This window comes from Budorcas taxicolor, chromosome 21 (genome assembly GCF_023091745.1).
Source record: "Budorcas taxicolor isolate Tak-1 chromosome 21, Takin1.1, whole genome shotgun sequence".
Taxonomy (NCBI): Eukaryota; Metazoa; Chordata; class Mammalia; order Artiodactyla; family Bovidae; genus Budorcas; species Budorcas taxicolor.
This window is the reverse complement of record NC_068930.1, coordinates 68,753,511-68,770,629: the sequence shown is the minus strand read 5'-3', so window position 1 is coordinate 68,770,629 and position 17,119 is coordinate 68,753,511. Positions and strand designations below refer to the sequence as shown.

Here is a 17,119-nt window from a genome sequence, read left to right as displayed (position 1 = left end):
TGGGAGTGGCACCGAGTGGTCTGACCACTGGGATGGCCCCGGGGAGGAGACCCCTGCGCTCGATGCCAAAGAGGAGCGCCAATCGGCAAGCTCCGAGCCCAGCTTAGCCCTCCCAGTTGCCAGGCGTTTACCTGACCCCGCCCAGAGCCCAGGGTTGTTAACCTTCCTGGGAGGCGGCAGCCTGGCAACTGGGAACACCCTGTGGACACCTGCCAGCCCCCCTCCCCATGGCCCCAGGATTCCTGGACCGTGGGAGGTGGGAGGAGCTGCAGAGTGCCTCTTGGAACTGTGGGTTAAAGCCGCTCCCCTTCTGACATGCAGAGCAGCTTCCTGTCTCTCAGTTGCTGGGAGCATGCACGGAGATGGACTATGTCCAGCCTGGCCAGCAAGTGGTCCCATTTCCTGAGCCAGACTGGGGGGTTGTGGTGGGGGGCTCCTCCCACGGCCCCCAGAGTACGGCTGGGCCAGGGCCAGGGCACACTGCTGTCCTGGAGGCTGGTCACAGGATTTCAAAGCTTTCCTACTAGCTGGGGCCACTCTGGGCACAGGGGCAGCAGTGGGCAGCGCTGAGGGCCAGGCCCTTTGTGGTTCAGCCCTGCATGGTCTGAGACGTGCCTCTGATGGGCACAGGCGCTGCAGGGCAGAGGCCACGCCTGCTTGCCTTGCCTTCCTGTCTGGCTGAGCCCAAGTCACAGGGCCCCATCTGGGAGGTGGGGGTGGGGGTTTGAGCAGGTACACCCTCCTGGTCCCCTTTGATGCTCCTGCATGGGCCCCACACAGGGCCCAGCTCCCTGGAGGAGGCTGGCCCGGGAGCAGCCCCAGGACTCCCGCTGGAAGTGCCTGAGGTGGCGGCTCACACCCCGTCCTTCCTTGCTTCACTCCCAAGGGCCCCGTCTTGGGCCCCCCTACTCCTGGCACCACTCTGCAGGCCCTCCCCCAAGAAGAGGCCTCCCCAGCCAGGCACGACCAGGAGCTGGTGCTGAGTGAACAAGCCGGAGCCAGAGTGTGGACAGTAAGCGTTTATTACCACGTGGACACAGACGGCTTGGTGCGTGGACGGATCCTTGCCGCCAGGATGCAGGGAGGAGCCATGTGGTAGCGGCCGCTGCTCCCGGGGGCACCTAGAAGAGAACTTGAGACCTTCTAACGAGGCGCGTGACTTGGGGTGTCTTCTCTATGAACCCAAAGAAACGTACACTTAAATAGGCATATATAAAATACAAAAAAAGGCGGCAGGCCTGGTGTTCTGTCAGGTTGAATCTAAAAAAATCGAGGAACTGAACTTTTCTCATTTTAATATTTTATCACAGGTTAAGACTTTTAAACGAAGCACGTCCTAGCTTCAGCGCGTGCTGAGTGTGCCAGAGGCCTGGGTGCTGGGCTCCATGGGGTCCCCGCCGTCAGGTGGCCCGGGTTGTGGGCGGCGTCGGGGGTTCTGGCCTACGACGTGCTGATCCCGCTCAGCTCCTGCCTGATGGCTGGGGGACAGGGCGGGAAAGAGGCTCAGTCCCAGCTGCCCACCCGACGGGCTGCGTCCACTGAGGCTGCCACAGCAGGCGGAGACCAAGGTGCCCCCAGCTCCCCCCGACCCCTCTGGCCCATGGCCTCCCGAGGCAGGGGCACCCAGCAATAAAGTGGGGTTAACAGTTGGCCTCTGTCTTTTTTTGGCTCCCGCTCTGTCTCCCCTCTTCATTCATTAATTCCTTATCTGCCCATCCCAGCCTGGTAGGCGACTGGACCAACAGGAAGTTGAGCGCTCTCTGTTGGATCAAGGACAGGGCGTGGCTGATCACCCAGCCCTGGGCAGGAGTCCGGCTCCGCTGGCTCCCAGCCGCTCTCCTCTCTCTAGAGTCCCCCAGGCGTGATGGCAAGGGAAGTGGGGGGCGCCTGGACCGCGCCTCCCTGCTCTGTGGGCTCAGCTAGCTCGGCCCACGCCTTTCCTTTTCCTCTGGCCCCAGATCTGAGCCGGCCGTTTCAAAGGCTCCGCTGGGGAGTGGACGGATGGATGTGATTCACTGCGACGAGGCCCTGCTCTCTGGAGCCGCACACCTGCTCCCCAGGCCAGCAGCGCCCAGCAGGCTGTGGACTCGGTCAGGCCCGTAGGTAGTTCTGCGGCTTCTGGGGCCCTCTAGCCTCTGGGAAGGCAGCAGCTGCCCTTGTAGCCCCCAGCTCAGGGACCGGCAGCAGCAGGATAGAGAGAGTGATCTAAGTCCACGCGGTACCAAGATAAAGAACAGATGGCTCAGAGCTGCTCTGGACTGGCTCCCCCAGGAGGGAGCCTGGGGAGGTCAGACCGAGGTGCAGACCGCGAGCATGTGCTCCCACTTGGACAAGCTCCTTAATCTGTCTGAGTAGCCTCAGTCTGCCCAACCAGAGAACTGGGAGGCTGGTGTGGGCTGCGGGGAGGAAGAACGAAACCCCTCAGCGCAAACCCTCAGCTTTCCGGCCCAGAACAGCCTCACTGGCTGGGTCCTCCTGGCCCCTGGCTTGCAGCCCTGGGCACAGGCACCCCTGCCCTCCCCGAGGACCCTTGGCGTGAGCCCGGCTGGGCGCCGCCCCGTGGTGGGGGTCGGGGTGGAGGGTCCCTGCCACTCACCGTCGATGATCTCGTCCTTCACTTTGTGAAGCTCCCGGACCACCTCCTCGAGGATCTCCTGTTGGGAGCAGGGCCTCGGGGTGAAGGTGGCCGTGGTCACAGGCAGGGAGGCCGGGCTCCCTTCAGAGCCACGTCCCTCTGTGTTCTCAGCGGCCCCCCACCCCGCACTGGGGAAGGGTGTGTGTGACGGGGGATGGGACACCCTGCGATGCCTCAGAAATACTTGGGAGAAGCCAGGGCGGCCCCCCCAAGAGGCAGGCTGGGAGGGCCCGGAGCCCTTTCCTGGTGAAGATGCATGTGGCTTCCCGCCCCCTTCCTCCCCACCACCTGCCACCCTCGCAGCCCCGAGAAGCCCCCAGGCCCGGCTCCTTCACAGCCCCTCTGGACAGACACACTCACCTGTTTCATCCGGTCCAAATCGAAGGCATCCAGGGCCACATCGTTGACACTCCCTGCCGGCTTCACCCTGGGGAGAGGGTGGCGGGGTGTGGTTGGGTGGGCATTGGGGGGCCGAGCTCGACAGGCAAGTGGGTGCCCAGTGCTTGCCCGCTGAGGGCCTGGCTCTGCCCTCTTCAAATGCTGCTGCTTTGGCGCTTCAGAAAGGACTCTCACACCCTGTCTCCACCTTGAGCGGGCCTCCTGGATACCATGACTGTATTTCCCAACCCAAGCGTCAGGACCTGGGGTCTCCCGACTTGACAGTGCTCACATGGAAGCGCCCACGCGTGTGGACGGCATTCTGAGCCACACGCTCCTCCCCCCGCCCAACCCTGGGAAGAGGATGCTGATAAGCTGGTTCTCAGAGTGAGGGCTCTGATCCCGGCTAGACCACGGCCTGGGGAGAACCCGTGATGCTGGCATTAAACAGGAGACAACTGCTCAGCCCAGAGGCACCCATGTGTGACAAGAGCCAGCGGCCCTGGTGCTGGGGACCAGCTCTGCGTGTGGTTTTGCTCTTCTCAGGCAGAGGGTTCAGTTCTGGGGACTGTCCTTCTCTGACGTTTCTGAACTAAGCTTAGCTGGCTTGAAATTTAATGTTCCCTGCACATGAATCCTCCCTGAGAAGTCTCAACAGGGGCTTCCCTGGAGGTCCGGTGGTTAGGACTCAGTGTTTTCACTGCCAGGGCCCAGGTTCGATCCCTGGTCAGGGAACTAAGATTCCACAAGTGGCACAGCGTGGTCAAAAAAAAAGAAAATTTTGGCAAATGCTTTCACCTGGCCTTTCAAAGGAGAATCATGGTGCCGAGGGAGCACTTTCTGGATTCAGTTTCTCTCCCCACATGGAGAGAGAGGCAGGTTCAGGGAAATGATGTGGTCAGAGCCGCCTACAGGGATCATGGACGTGACAGCTGGTGGGCACACACCTGAAGCCCGTGGACACGTGAGAGCTGGCGGACACACACGGACTGGGGGAGTGGACATGTGACAACCAGCAGACACACACTTGGGGGAACTGGCACGACTGCCAGGCGTCACCATACAGATTAGGTCCGGCTGGTGTCCTCCGCAGCGGAGAACCGGCAGGACACTGAAGCGCTGGTGCGGCTGAGATGGAGAACAGAGTGGAGGAGCCTCCACGTGGGCCAGCAATCCCCCTTCTGGGGACGCACCCAGAGGGAACAAGCTCGCTGCTCCCCGCAGACGGCCGCACCCCACGTCCGCCGTGGCGCTGTTCACAACTGCCACGACACGGAGACCCCCTGAGTGTCCACTGGCCGATGAGTGGATGAAGATGACGTCCTATCTGTATCTACGTGGGTGTGTACGCACACATGTGTACATGTATAGGTACACGTCACACACACTTATATAATGAAGTATTCCACGACGAGAAAGAAGGAAGTCCTGCTGTTTGTGACAACATGGACATGGTGCTGAGTGAATAAGCCAGAGAAAGATAAATGCTGCGTGATCTCACTTATGCGTAAAATCCAGAGAAGCCCGTATTTAAAATGGGTGAACAACAGGGTCCTCCTGTGCAGCGCAGGGAACTCTGCTCAGGGCCATGTGGTAGCCTGGATGAGAGGGGAGTTTGGGGGAGAATGGATACAAGCAAAGGTATGGCTGAGTCCCCATGCTGTGCAGCTGAAACTGTCACAACGTTTCTTGTTAATCGGCTATACTCCAACACAAAATAAACAAATCTCGAAAAGCCAAACTTATGGAAACAGACTGGCCTGGTGGCTGCCAGGGGTGGGGGTGGGGGTGGCTGGTGAGGCTGCCGAGGGGCGCGAGGCTGCAGTAGCGAGGCGGGCAGGCCGCGGGGCTGAGCCCACAGCGCGGTGGCCGTGGCTGGAGGTGCTGCATTGCGCACTTGGGAGGAGCGCAGCAAGGAGGTCTGCGAGTTCTCACCGCATACACAGAGGAAGGTGCCTGTGCGAGGTCACGGATGTTTAAACCTGCCTGCCTGCGGTAATCATTTACAGCATCTAACACATGAAGTCACCATGCCGGGCACCTTGAACTCACACAACGTTAGATGTCAATTATATCTCAGGAAAGCTGGGTTGAAAAACCACGGAATGCCATGTAAATAAAATTTTAGTGGTCCAGTGCACATACCCAGATTAAAAAAGAAAAAAATTAAGTGCTCCTGCACATCTCTGGACGAACTCAGTGAAGAGGCCAAACGTGGTCCTGAGTGCAATTCTGGATCCTGGTGGGGAAAGAGGTCCCCTGCCTTGCTGTAGGTTCATAGTCCTTGTTTCTAGAGCGATTTTCCGGGGCACCGGGACAAACCACGTCACCTCTCTGGGCCCTGGTCCTCCCCTCTGGACAGCCCCCCAACCCCGACAGTGACCCCGACATCTCTGTGGGCCCTACAGTGGCTGCCCCCAGGGCACCATCTGTGAGTCTAGGAAGCACTCCAGCTCGGAGCTGGAGAACTTGCTTTCCCAGTGAGAATACCCTGGACAGTGTTCTCACCCTGAGAGAGACGCTTGGCTGCTCGGAACTTGGCAGTCTGTCCTTGCTCCACCAGCAGGAAGCAGCCAGCTCTGCCGAGGGGCCCTGCTCGCCTCGCCTCCCCGGCCCTGATCTGGCTCCCGCCTGACGGGTTCACCTCCTGCCTCCAGCCAGGCGAGCGGCCCAGAGGCACTGCATTATGGCGCCCTGGCCCAGGGTGCACGGACCGCGGCCTGTGCGTGGGACTAACCCACGCCTTTCCCCTCAGTGTGCCTTGCTCCGCCCTCCCCACGTCCTACACTTGTCAGCCATGCTGCTCTGCTTTCTGCTCTGAGTTCGCCAGGGTGGCAGCAGGCCTCGGGGCCTCAGCACTCGCTGCTCCTTCAGACCGCAAGTCCGCCCCCCCCACTTTCTGCAGGGCGGGCTCCCTCCTCCGTGTCCGCTCAACACTGCCTCTGAGAAGCCCCCTCGCTAAAGCCCCTCTGTGCCTGGCACTGCCCACCACGGAACCCTTGGTGTCTTCCCCCGAGCACCTGTGGGAACGCATGGTTGTCTTGTCTGTGGGTCTTTGCACATGGAGACGAGCTCTGTGCAGGCAGGGACCTCACGCCTGGCCGAGAAGCTGGCTGACTCGGGACCCCCACAAGCCCTGGCTGACACCGGGACAGCCCTCCCTGAGCACCCGTGTCTGTCCTCACTGCTCCTGCGGAGCTGGCCAGAGCTCTCTCTTTGCTGACTCAGCCAGACCAGGACCAAGCGCCACCTGCTCTGGGCTGTTTCCCTCCAATTCGTGACGGGCGATGGAGACACCCCTTAGTGTGGGCTCTAGAAGCCTGCACATTCAGGCCACGCTCGGCCTGTGGTTACTATCTGATTGCCTGAGGTTTTTTTTGAGCAACCTCCGTAGCAAACAACCCATCCTGTTATCACCTCAGCTTTTGGTTTGGGAAACGTGGCCAGCATCTCCCTGGGAAGACGCAGAGGAAGCGGAGGAGGGCGGTGCGGGGACAGCCCCGGGACTGTAGGCCGCGGGGCACAGCGAGCGCTGGGGAGGGGTACTCGCTGTGTGCGGCTGCTGTCCACACTCGACCACGCTGCGGGGGGGTGAGCAGACCTCCGCGCGGGCTGGAGCGAGCAGCGGAGGCTGCAGAGGGCCCCTGGCTAGCCCGGTGTCCTGGCTGGCGAGCCCAGAGCTGGGACTGCACCTCCGCGGCTCCCCACGGCCTCTCTGGACAGTCACACCCCCCGGGCCTCAGGGCCCCCTATCAATGAGGGTGAGGAGGACCCGGCCTGCCCTGTCCCTCACGACGCACAGCCCGCCCTCTCCCAGAGATAGCTGTTAGATGACAACGCGACAGGGGCCGAGGTGTTAGTCGCGGGAGGGGACAGAGGCGGCCCCAGAGGCGGGCGGTGCGGTACCTAGAATGAGGCTGTGCCTGCAGGGGGTTCTTAGCTTCCGGGCTCTTGGCCACAGACGGGGTTCTACGCGGTGGGTGGAATGGAGCAGAGGTGAGTTGGCACCGAGGCCCGCTTGGGCCCCCGCCCCAGGTGCAGCGTGGGCTTCTGGGGCGGCTCACCTGGACAGCGAGGAGGACACGGGCTTCTCCGCTGAGCCGCTCCGCTCCCAGGGCTTCCGGCTGGCCTCTGTCGGTGGACGAAGCGCCTCAGGGCTGGGAGTGTGCTGTGGCCCTGCGCCCCGCAGTATCCCAGGCAGACGGCCCCGCCCAGGCTCCCGTGGCCCAGGCGGCCCTCGCAGGCCTGCCACCTGCGTCTCCCGAACTCAGGACGGGAGCCCCCGCTCCCGCAACTCGGTTGACCTGGTTTCAAGTCCTCTCCCCATGGCTAGGGCTTTCCTGGGAATGCGCCGGCTGGGCAGGGAAGCTCTGAACCAGGACCTCCAGAAGCAGCCTGTGCCCCCAGCAGTGGGCCGGGGAGGCACAGGAAGCCCCTCGCCTGCACCCTCAGCGCACCCCACACTCGCCTTTGGGAGCCAGTGCCCCCGCCGTCCCCGGCTCCGTGGCTTTCCCCACACAATGCTGCTGACTCTTTCCCGACCTGGCCTTGGAAGCTGATTTGTCTTTCCTTTTTCGAGTGCTCTTTAACTGCATTTCACTTTACTACGAGAGGTCCACTGAAATGAATTGAGTTCCCTGACTTGGCAGGATGAGCAGAGAGGCAGAAGGGGCCAGCTGCTCTGAGCTGAGCCTGGAGGCCGTGGGCTGACCCTCGCTGAGCCTGCAGGGTGGACCTGGGAGCAGGACCACACCCGAGCTCCGGCACGTGGCCCGGGGCACACCGCTTACAAGCACTGAGCTTCTAACTAGGAACTCGCAGCCCCTCTGCTGGGACATGAGGCGTTCACGCGGTCACTCACCAAGAATCGTGGCACTGCCTGAGGAGAGGCCACAGACCCCGGCCTCACAGGGAGGCCGACGAGCCAGCAGAAGGGCAGGACATGAGGCCCAGGTGGCCGCAGAGCCGTGCCCCAGTGAGCTGCCAACAGCGGGCATGAGCCTCTCGCCACAGGCTTCCTGTTTTCTCTCTGTCCCCCCCGGCCCCACCACACGCTCGGGAGCACAGGCCTGGCTCAGAGCAGACCCCGAGACGTTTGCTGAATGACTGAGGGACCAGATGCCGTGGCGTCTTCCCACCACACAGTCTGAAGGCGCTCTTCTGACCACACCCGTTCAGAGCTCGGACCAGGTTAGGTTCCAGGCCGTCTGCTTTGCAGGCCTCATCTGGCTGACTGCTCAGTGAGCAAGGCTCCCTGGTGGTGACCATAACATCCTGGTGTTTCACAAGGAGCACCCTGGCGTTTTGACTGCGGTATTTACATGCTCCTCTTCAGAGCAGGGCCCAAGGCCAGGAAGCTGAGCCTCCAGTCCCATCTTCCCCACCCCTCCTAGGTGTGGGCAGGCCCGCTGGGGAAACAGCTGGACGGGGGCGCTCTCTCCCCCAGGATGCCCTGCACATGTTCAGGCTCCGACTGCAGGCGGCCACTGACAGGGGTCGGGGCGGCTTCCTTGTAAGACGGCAGGGTGCCCCGCCAGCGCAGCCTCTGCTCATCCGCCAAGTGAGGCCATGGGGGTCAGATCATCTTCCTGTGAGAGCCCCTCCCACTCTAGGACCCCACGCCTGGTGCAGGCAGGGTGGGCCCCTTACCTGACGGGTTGGGGGGCTGCTGGCTGGCTGCTCGGGTCCCCGGAGATGGAGAGGTGCTGGGCTCTTCCTGAAACGGAAGAGAAAGGCTCTGCTGCCGATCTGGTTAGGAAGGGCGGCTGGGTGGGGACTTTCGGGCCAGGTCATCTAGGGGACCGCAGTTCTCCAAATTCCCCAGTGAACGAGTGCTACTTTTACCGTGAGACCACCATGGTGCTTCGCTAACGGAAGCCCCAGGTCTCCACCCCATGGCAGTCGGGGAGGAAGGCTGCAGGGAGACACAGCGGAGTCAGGACAACTGCTCACCCCTGGCCTCCGCACCGAGCACTGACCTCGTGACTGTCAGGAACCCCCACCCCGTATTTGTGGGGTGCGTGGAGAGAGTTCTCGGAGTCGCTGATTCAGGGGCAAAAGAATGTGCTAGGCTGTGGGTCTCCAGAGGAAGACCCACAGGAAGACCCTAGGAAGATCTCCTGAGGCCTCTCGCTGTGAGAGAGTGGAGTTAATGAAATTATGGAAATCAACACGTGTGCCTGGGGACCAGGACCCAAAGGAAACAGGCCAGAGTGGGAGATATTATGGGTGAAATTAGAGTAACTGGAAAATAAACCAGAAAAAATTTTTAACATCATTCTATTATTTCAAAAATAACTAATAAGACTGCTCCCTATATAAAGGGAAGTCCGGCTTCAGCTGCAAGCCGGGAAGAGCCCCCCTACCCCCGCAGACCCCTTCGCCAGCCACCTCGCAGCCTGGGGGCTGTGCTCTTCATGCCTGGGACACATCCTTAGAGCCCCGTGGCCAGCAAGGGGCAGTAGCCCCGCCCAAGCCACCTGACTCCACATTCGGGAGTGTGGAGTTCTCCCGAATGCGGAGGGCTCCACATTTCCTTCTTGAAACTTTGTACATGTTCGGTGAAGATCTGGAAAACACTGAAAAGTATAGAAATGAAAAAGCCAGGGACTCCCCTGGAGGTCTAGCGGTTAGGACTGACTGCTTTCACTGCTGAGGGCCCAGGTTCGATCCCTGGTTGGGGAACTAAGATCCCCAAGCTGCGCAGTACGGCCAAATAAAAGAAAAAAGAAAGGCCAGCCGCCAGTGTCCCTGGCCACATTGCACTCGCTCTGCTGTGCGGGACTGTCCCAGCCCTGGAAGAGGCTGCTCCCATGTGGGTGGGGCCTCCCGACTGCATGCAACCAAGCCTAGAGGCCTACAGAGAAAGGGGAGTCAGAGGAGGAAAACTCCACCCTTGGGGTCAAAGATCTCTCCTGGGTCCCTACTCTTTTCCTAGTGGCTCAGACAGTAAAGCATCTGCCTATAATGCCAGAGACCTAGGTTCAGTTCCTGGCTTGGGAAGATCTCCTGGAGAAGGGCATGGCAACCCACTCCAGTGTTCTCGTCTGGAGAATCCCATGGACAGAGGGGCCTGGCGGGCTACAGTCCATGGGGTCGCGAAGAGTCGGATACGACGGAGCACTTCCACTCCTTCTCTTCCTAGAGCCCAGGGAGCTGGGGCTGGCGGTGCTGGCTGGAACCCGCCAGTCTTTAGAGGCCTGTGACTACCTCCAGGCTCCTGGCCACACAGGCCTCTGCACTTGGAGGTATTCAGGCGGAGCCAGCTGGATGGGCTCCACACCGGGTGCAAGGCATGCGGGCAGGGGGACGTGCACGCGTGGTCCTCGCAGGGCTCACATTCCGGCAGCAAGGGGCGAGGAGACGAGACACATGTGTGCGCTGAGAGCCAAGCAGAAGCACAGCAGGGAGAGGCGCCCGGGGACCAAGCTGCAGGGAGCCTTACCTAGTCTGGGGTCTGGGAGCCCATTTCTCAGGGACCAATGCTTATGCAGAGACGTCCAGACTGGGGAGGAGTCAGCTGTGGGGGCCGAGGGGGCTGCACGTGCCTAGGCTGGGGATGAGGGGGTGGGAGGGCCGCTGGCAGGACCGGAGCCCTGCGCCTCGCCTGGCGAGCCTCACCCAGTGGCACGGAAGTGCACGTGCCCTGGCATTTCTGTCACTGAGATGCAACCTGTATGCGGTCTGCAATTAAGGTCTAAACTTAGTGGTTTTAGCAGGAATCTGTTTTTACAGGGAAAGCTTAACACACAGGACAAAAGCCTTAGCCGCACTACGTGGAGGCAGGCACGTGGAGTTCTGGGTGGACAGACGGGACTCTAGGATCCTGATCCGGACAAGCGCCTGAGGCTCGGGGTCCTTTGCCCAGCTCATCCGAGGCTCTGCTGGAATCGATGGACTCGAGTGACATCTTTTAGGAGTAGAAATAAATAGCAACAGCCCTGGTCTTGAAGCAGACACCCCCTACCGTGACTGCACCCGAGGCTGTCGAGGAGACCTGTTCATGTGTCTGAGCTCCCCAGGCTCCAGGCCCTCTCGTCACGACACTCCTGACTGGACCCTGCTTCTCTGCCTCCCACCTGCCTCTCCCACGAGGCTGCCAGACGCTCAGTGACTGCAGACCTGCCCCGTGGAGCAGGGGGATGGACAGGAATCCCCCTGCCCTCCTACAATCACCCAGTGAAGGATCTATCATGTGATTGTCCAACCCCCGGCACCGCGGGGCCTGGTGTGTCCACATGGCACGGGAAGCCGGGGCAGGCTGGCGGTGGGTGCACTTACTGTTTGGCTTTCGTCTTCCTTCTTGTCAGCCGGCTTGTCTGTCTGGGAGGCTGCTTTTCTCCTAACACAGAAGGGAGAACACACACCATCAGCCCCGGAGGTTTCCACACTGACCGGATGCCTCTTCTATGCGGACGTGATCCTAAGCCCCTTGCTGGGGTCTAACCAGTTTCGTGTGGAGGAGGTAACTTGTCCAGGCACCCATCTGGCCTGGGGTGATGCCTGAGTGAGTGTGGAGGCCTTCTATGCTGGTCCCAGGACCCTGGATGCCAAACTGGTCTGGCAGGGTCATGGGGACACTCGCATCTCTGTCTGCAGCACCTGAGGGGCAGGAGGCTGGTCCACACCCCGTCCCAGTCAGAAGAGCTGGGTACAGCTATGGCCTCAGAACACCCAGGCCTGGCTGCGAGGGGCAAGACAGCTCCCAGCCCACAGGTCACGCTGCGGACATCCCACCTGCGGGCCACCTGCGCGAGAAGGAAGCCTGCCTGTCTCCCTGAAGTCCCCTGCCTCGGAGCTCAGCAGCCACGCCCTATCAACCCGGATACCGCCAAGAGCTGCTCAGGAAGGAAAGGCTCCGACAGACGCCTCTGGTCACTGACAGCACCCCCCAGGGATGAGCCCCTGCTCAAACACCCTGAAAACTCCCTGCTCTCTGCTGGCCACACTGGGCACCGACATCTGGCTAATTCTCAAACCCATACACAGCAGCCTCTCTGAAGCTGCCAGAACACACCGTGCTCAAGAGCTCACAAGTGAGCTGCCCATCAAGGGGGAAACTGGCCTGATGGGGGGGAACGGCCACCAGCGGGCTGTCCCCGTCGAGGAGACCAGCCCACGCTGCAGCCTTCTCAGTCACACTGGGGCCCCTTCTTTGTTGGCTCATCCCGGGAAGGATGGGTCCTCTCAGAAACCCGGGAATCGTCCCCGACATCTTCTTCCCGACAGTGTGCCCGCTCAGTCCTGCCTCTGCATTTGTTTCTGGGCTGGCTGTCCTGTCTTTATTTCCAACGCTGGGTGCAAGCACCCCGGCTCCTCCCTGGCCGGCCACTGTGCCCGTGACATGGCGCCTGCCCAGAGCCAGGTTCAGTCTTCCAAGAAAACACAGCAGACCAGGCCCCTCCAGTTCCATGGAGACTTCCTGCGCAGGACACCTGTGGACAAGATGCCCCCGCCTGGGAAAGGGTGTGGGGCAGCCCTTCGAGGGAGGAGCCAGCAACTCTGCCAGGACCTTCATTCAAAGAAACAGCCCATGAGGGCATCTCACTGGCTCCACTTGACATCCAGCGCCGAGCGGGGCTTCATGGGGCAGCGTGACGGCTCCTTGCCGGTCGTGTGGGGTTTGTGTTAACTGCGGGCCCGGCTCTGCCACCAGCCATCTGGCGTCTCCCTGGCTCCTGGCTCACTGGCCTTTTCCTGTTCTCAGAAACTTCCTCTCCGTTTGGTCTAAACCATCAAGGCAAAGCTGTTACTATGAATGCACTGGCGTTGGACTTGCAGTGACTGTGCATATATTGTTTTTAAAGAAAATCTTCTATTTTTAACGTGGGGCTCCCCTGGAATGGAATCCAACCGGCCTGCATTGCTTGCTCCGAGGCTTGCTCCCCAGTCCTCCGGTGCCCGGGTGAGCCAGGGCACAGGGCCCCGTCAGCGTACCCCTGCTGCCACCCCACGTCCACAAGTACAGCCCGAGCTCTGCGACACCCCCCAGAGGCGGCTGACTGATCACTCCACCTGCCTGGGATTCAGCTGGGGACCAAACAAGTGTGGATGGGAGTGGAGGCCCGGGCCCCGGAACTGACCAGGACGTGGGGGCACTGCTGCTCCGTCCCTGGGGGCTCCGGCCACCTGGTCACTCCTCCTGGGGGCCCTGTAACCACCCCCACAGGACACGCCCCATCATCACCCATTCCCCAGGGGGAATAGTTTTCTTTTTCCCTGAGAATTTATCTCCGAAATTATCTTCAAATTTCTCTCTGCTCAGGACAAGGCTGGGACATGGCAGATACTTTGAGACGAACACTTGTTAAACTGAAATGAGGAACGCTTTAGACTTGAGAGGACTCCTTTTGGCTCGATGTCTCATGCTGACCCCCAGAGAAGGGAAAACCTGAGTGACAGTCCCCTTGCTCGGCTGAAGCCAGGGGGACAGTGGCTGCTGGTTGGGGAGGGTGGTGCTGTCCACCTCCCGCACCCCTGGGCCGGGCATTGGGAGCAGGAGCTCGAGACAAGTGGCTGAGCTGGGGTCAGTCGACACACCCACCTCTTGGCCAGCAGCTTGTTCATCTCTTCCATGAGGCCTCCTCCGCCACCCCCACTGCTGGCCCGGTTGGCGTCAGACTTAGAGGACCCGCTGGGACTGGAGCCTCCGGATGCATCTTCTGGCTAAGGGGAGAGGGCGCTTCAGGCCGGTGACTTGAGGGAAAAGGGGCTGGGTGTGACAGCAGAGCGGAAAGAGGCCAGGCCAGGCCAGGCCCTCTGGTCCCATCTCCCCAGCCCCACCCACTGGCGACAGAGTCCAGAGGGCGCCGTCGACTGGAGGTCACTGTTCACAGACACGCCCTGGGTCCACTGGCTCACGGTCAGCAGCCTTGACGAGGCCGGTGTGACCTGAGGGGCGAGGGGGCACTACTCTGTATCAGAGGTGCCCTTTAGCACGCACGCACGGCCTTCTTCCAGAAGCTCCTCCTGCCAGCACACTGGGGAAGGCTGGGGTGCACCGGCTGAGCCTGAGGAAGCTGATGGATGTAAACTCAGCAGACCCAGGGCCTGAGTCCAAGCTGCCGCTGGTGACCTGCGTGCTCCGGACAAGCTGTTCACAAGCCCGGCCCTGGGTTTCCTTGTCTAGGAGGGTGGCAGCTCCAGCCTCACGCAGTGCCGCCCCAGCTCTCTCGAGAACCAGGGAGCCAGGACCGAGGCGGCAGGAGGTGCTGTCTGGTTGGGGAGGGTGGTGCTGCTCCCCCCGGCAGGGAAGGGTCCCCCAGCCTCGTCCTCCCCCCACCCGCCCCTGGGGCCCACGACGCTCACCCGCTGGACTCGTCTCAGCTTGGCCCCAGCCAGGGCGGCGGCCAGGCCGGACACGGAGCTCTCGTCGTGGCTGGTGCCCTGGGCTCCTCCAGCCGGCAGTGGGGGCGGGGGCGGGGGTGTGGCTCCCGTGGGTGGCGGTGGGACAGGGGGTGGGGGGGGGGGTGGAGGGCCGCTACATGAGAGGGGGGCGCAGGCTGCAGAGGACGGGTGCCCCGGCTGGAGGCTGGGTCCTGAAACACAGAGGTGAGCTCAGTGAGTGCCCAGGCCCAGCTGGAGCCTCCTGGGGCGCTCTTCTGCGTACGAGGAACGGCTCAGGGTCACCTCTTCCAAGAAGCCCCTCAGGAGGCGCCTGCTACTATCAGTCTCTCCTGACACCTGGGGCCTGGCTGGACCCAGTGTCACATGTTGGCTTTGCACCCCCGCGCTCCACTGACTTCCTGTTGCCCAGTGGTGGTCTTCCAGGGGAGAGGAAGCCCTCTGGTGCCCAAATAGTATCTCTTTTTCCCCCTCTGTTCCCCCTTGGTACTCAGCACCCTCCTAGGCACTGGCAGCTGTCAGTCCCCAAGATGCAACGGGGACCCGCCCCCTTGGCCTCGGGGGACGGCGGCAGGGCCGATGGGGGCATGTGTCCAGGAGCGGCGCCGCAGGCTGGGCAGTCCTGTCCCCGACCCCCGTCCACCACCCGAGTCTCTGTTGCCTGCCGGGCCCTGTGCAGGGCGCTGGGGACCAGTAACCGCGGGCTCCGTGCTCTCAGAGCTCACGGCCTGGTGGGGAGCAGTGAGCCAATCATACGACTGCACATCTGTCTCTGCGGAGGGTGACAAGTGCCGCCAGGAGCAGGCACACAGTGCTACCCTGGCCTGTGAGGAGGGGCTCCAGCTGGCCAGGAGCCCACGGAAAGCTTCCTTAGGGAAGGAACAACCATGCTGGGACAGCAGTGAGGTCTGGTGAAGGGGGCACGGGTGCGAGGGAGGCGGCGGCCCCGGAGGAAGTGAAGGAGCTGCAGGAGGGGTGCTCGCGGGGTGATGGGCCTGCAGGGACCGGGCCTGCGCACCTGGAGGCCGGGCAGGGAGCCCGGGTTGTTCAGCGTGAAGGGGAAGAGCTGACACGGCGACAGGGTCAGATCCGAGTTAGAAATGTGGGGTGTGGCCGGCACCGTCCGGGGCGGGGTGGCCCCGTAGGGGGGATGCTCTCACCTGGGGCCGAGGCTCTTCTCTCGAGAGACTCCTGGCGCTGCTGGTGCTGGTGTTCCATCACTTGTCTGAGAAGCGGCCACAGCGGAACGAGAACAAGTCTGAGTCAGAGCCTGGGCTGCAGAGTCAGGCTTCCCGGTGCCCCCGGGGCTCAGCAGCGAGCCCGCCTCGTCCTACCCTGGGCTCTGCCTGCCGGGCCTGCAGTCCCCGCTTACACAGGCCGAGCTGTGACCAGCCCAGATCCCCACCCAGGGCAGTGCCAGCAGCCCATGGCCGCTGACACCTGGGCAGGGAGCCCCTCACGAGGCTGAAGTGACCATCTGGTCGAGTGACCAAGCTTCCCCCAGGCTGGACGAGCTTGCCTGGTGTCTGGAGGCCTCAGCAGACACGACCTCAGGGCCACTCACGCCCACTCCACCTGGCTTAGCTCCCTAAGCCCACGGGAGGCTGTGTGGCTGTGCCGGGTGACCTCAGCAGGGACAACCTCCTGGCTCCTGACAGGAGGGGCCCTGGGTTGCTCTTCAAGGCTGGCTGAGTGAAGACACGGGCCCACAAGCACGTGCACAGAGTCTGGGGCTGCCATGCCAGTGCGGGAGGGGCTCAGGAGTCACGTGGACTGTGGGTGGCAGTGCAGCTTGAACTGCCGACGTTGAAGGCCCGTCTCAGGGCGCGGGGCCCAGGACTGCTCTGAGGGCTACTGTGCTCCTGGGCGGGAGGCGGCAGGGCACCCGCAGAGAGAGAGGCCGCGGCCGTGCCTCTGCACCGCCGGTTCCCAGCGCGCGGGCGTTGGGCTGGCTGCTCCGGGTGTGCTTGGTGGGGACTAAGCACGCAGGGCTGCCAGCGCGTTCACCTTGGAGGAAGGACAGGCGACACGTGGGGCTCACTGCACGGCCACTGAGCAGCAGAGTGCTCTCCGGTCCCCACTCTGGGAGTCATGGGGGAGCTTTTCCCCTTTCTTGGGCCTAGATGCCTCTCCATAAATAAGAACACGTGTCATGGGTTCTTGGAAGGATTGTGCCCAATATCTAATAAATATTGAAAAAGACACTAAAGATGTTTGAAAAACTCCCAGCAGCATCTGCATTAAGCTTCTCCATCTAAACTGCCAAAACATCACCCCCAACTCTAGCCGCTCCAGCAGGATCCACGTGCCCCAAATCCCTCCACGAGAGGAATCAGTCTTCTGTGGACACAGGCTGCTGGTGGTGAGAAGACAGGATGGCTCCGTGCTGGGCTCACTGCGTCCCTCGTGGGCACCACGCAACCTCTCCTGGCCTCCCTCCGTCCTGACCAGCAGGTCCCTGCTCTGGAGTCTGATGCCTGCGGTCACAGGCTGACCTCCAGGGGTCAGACAAAAGTGAACCGCCCTCTGCAGCCAGTGGCCCTGGACGCTGGACTTGGCAGTGGTGATTCTCCAGCTCTGAGAGCCCGAGTGCAGGCCGTGTGGGACCTCTGTCCCTCTCAAGGAGGCGGCCTGGGAGCTGGCAGAGGGCTGGGCCAGGGCCAGTCCTGGTTCTGCTCCTAACTTCTGCTCCCCTTCTCTTCTCCCGCCTTCAGTGGCTCACGTGAGAAACAGCAGGGTAATGGTAACCCCCGAGGGCTAACG

General features: G+C 61.9%; 1 protein-coding gene across 3 annotated transcripts in view; it reads right to left on the bottom strand.

Moving 5' to 3' along the window:
• Positions 1–1,011: 1,011 nt before the first annotated feature.
• The window catches only part of EVL (Enah/Vasp-like), a 71,814-nt gene continuing 55,706 nt past the window's right edge, over positions 1,012–17,119 (bottom strand). For 2 of the 3 annotated variants that reach the window (XM_052659634.1, XM_052659633.1), the window contains exons 5-14: positions 15,517–15,581; positions 14,321–14,550; positions 13,557–13,678; positions 11,294–11,354; positions 8,663–8,729; positions 7,078–7,144; positions 6,920–6,982; positions 2,996–3,062; positions 2,597–2,654; positions 1,012–1,478 (exon numbers count right to left, since the gene is read on the bottom strand). In XM_052659634.1, the coding sequence (XP_052515594.1) occupies positions 1,441–1,478; positions 2,597–2,654; positions 2,996–3,062; positions 6,920–6,982; positions 7,078–7,144; positions 8,663–8,729; positions 11,294–11,354; positions 13,557–13,678; positions 14,321–14,550; positions 15,517–15,581 (838 nt within the window). In that variant the 3' untranslated portion in view covers positions 1,012–1,440. The remainder of the gene's footprint in view (positions 1,479–2,596; positions 2,655–2,995; positions 3,063–6,919; positions 6,983–7,077; positions 7,145–8,662; positions 8,730–11,293; positions 11,355–13,556; positions 13,679–14,320; positions 14,551–15,516; positions 15,582–17,119) is intronic. The other variant, XM_052659635.1, reaches the window with a different exon arrangement.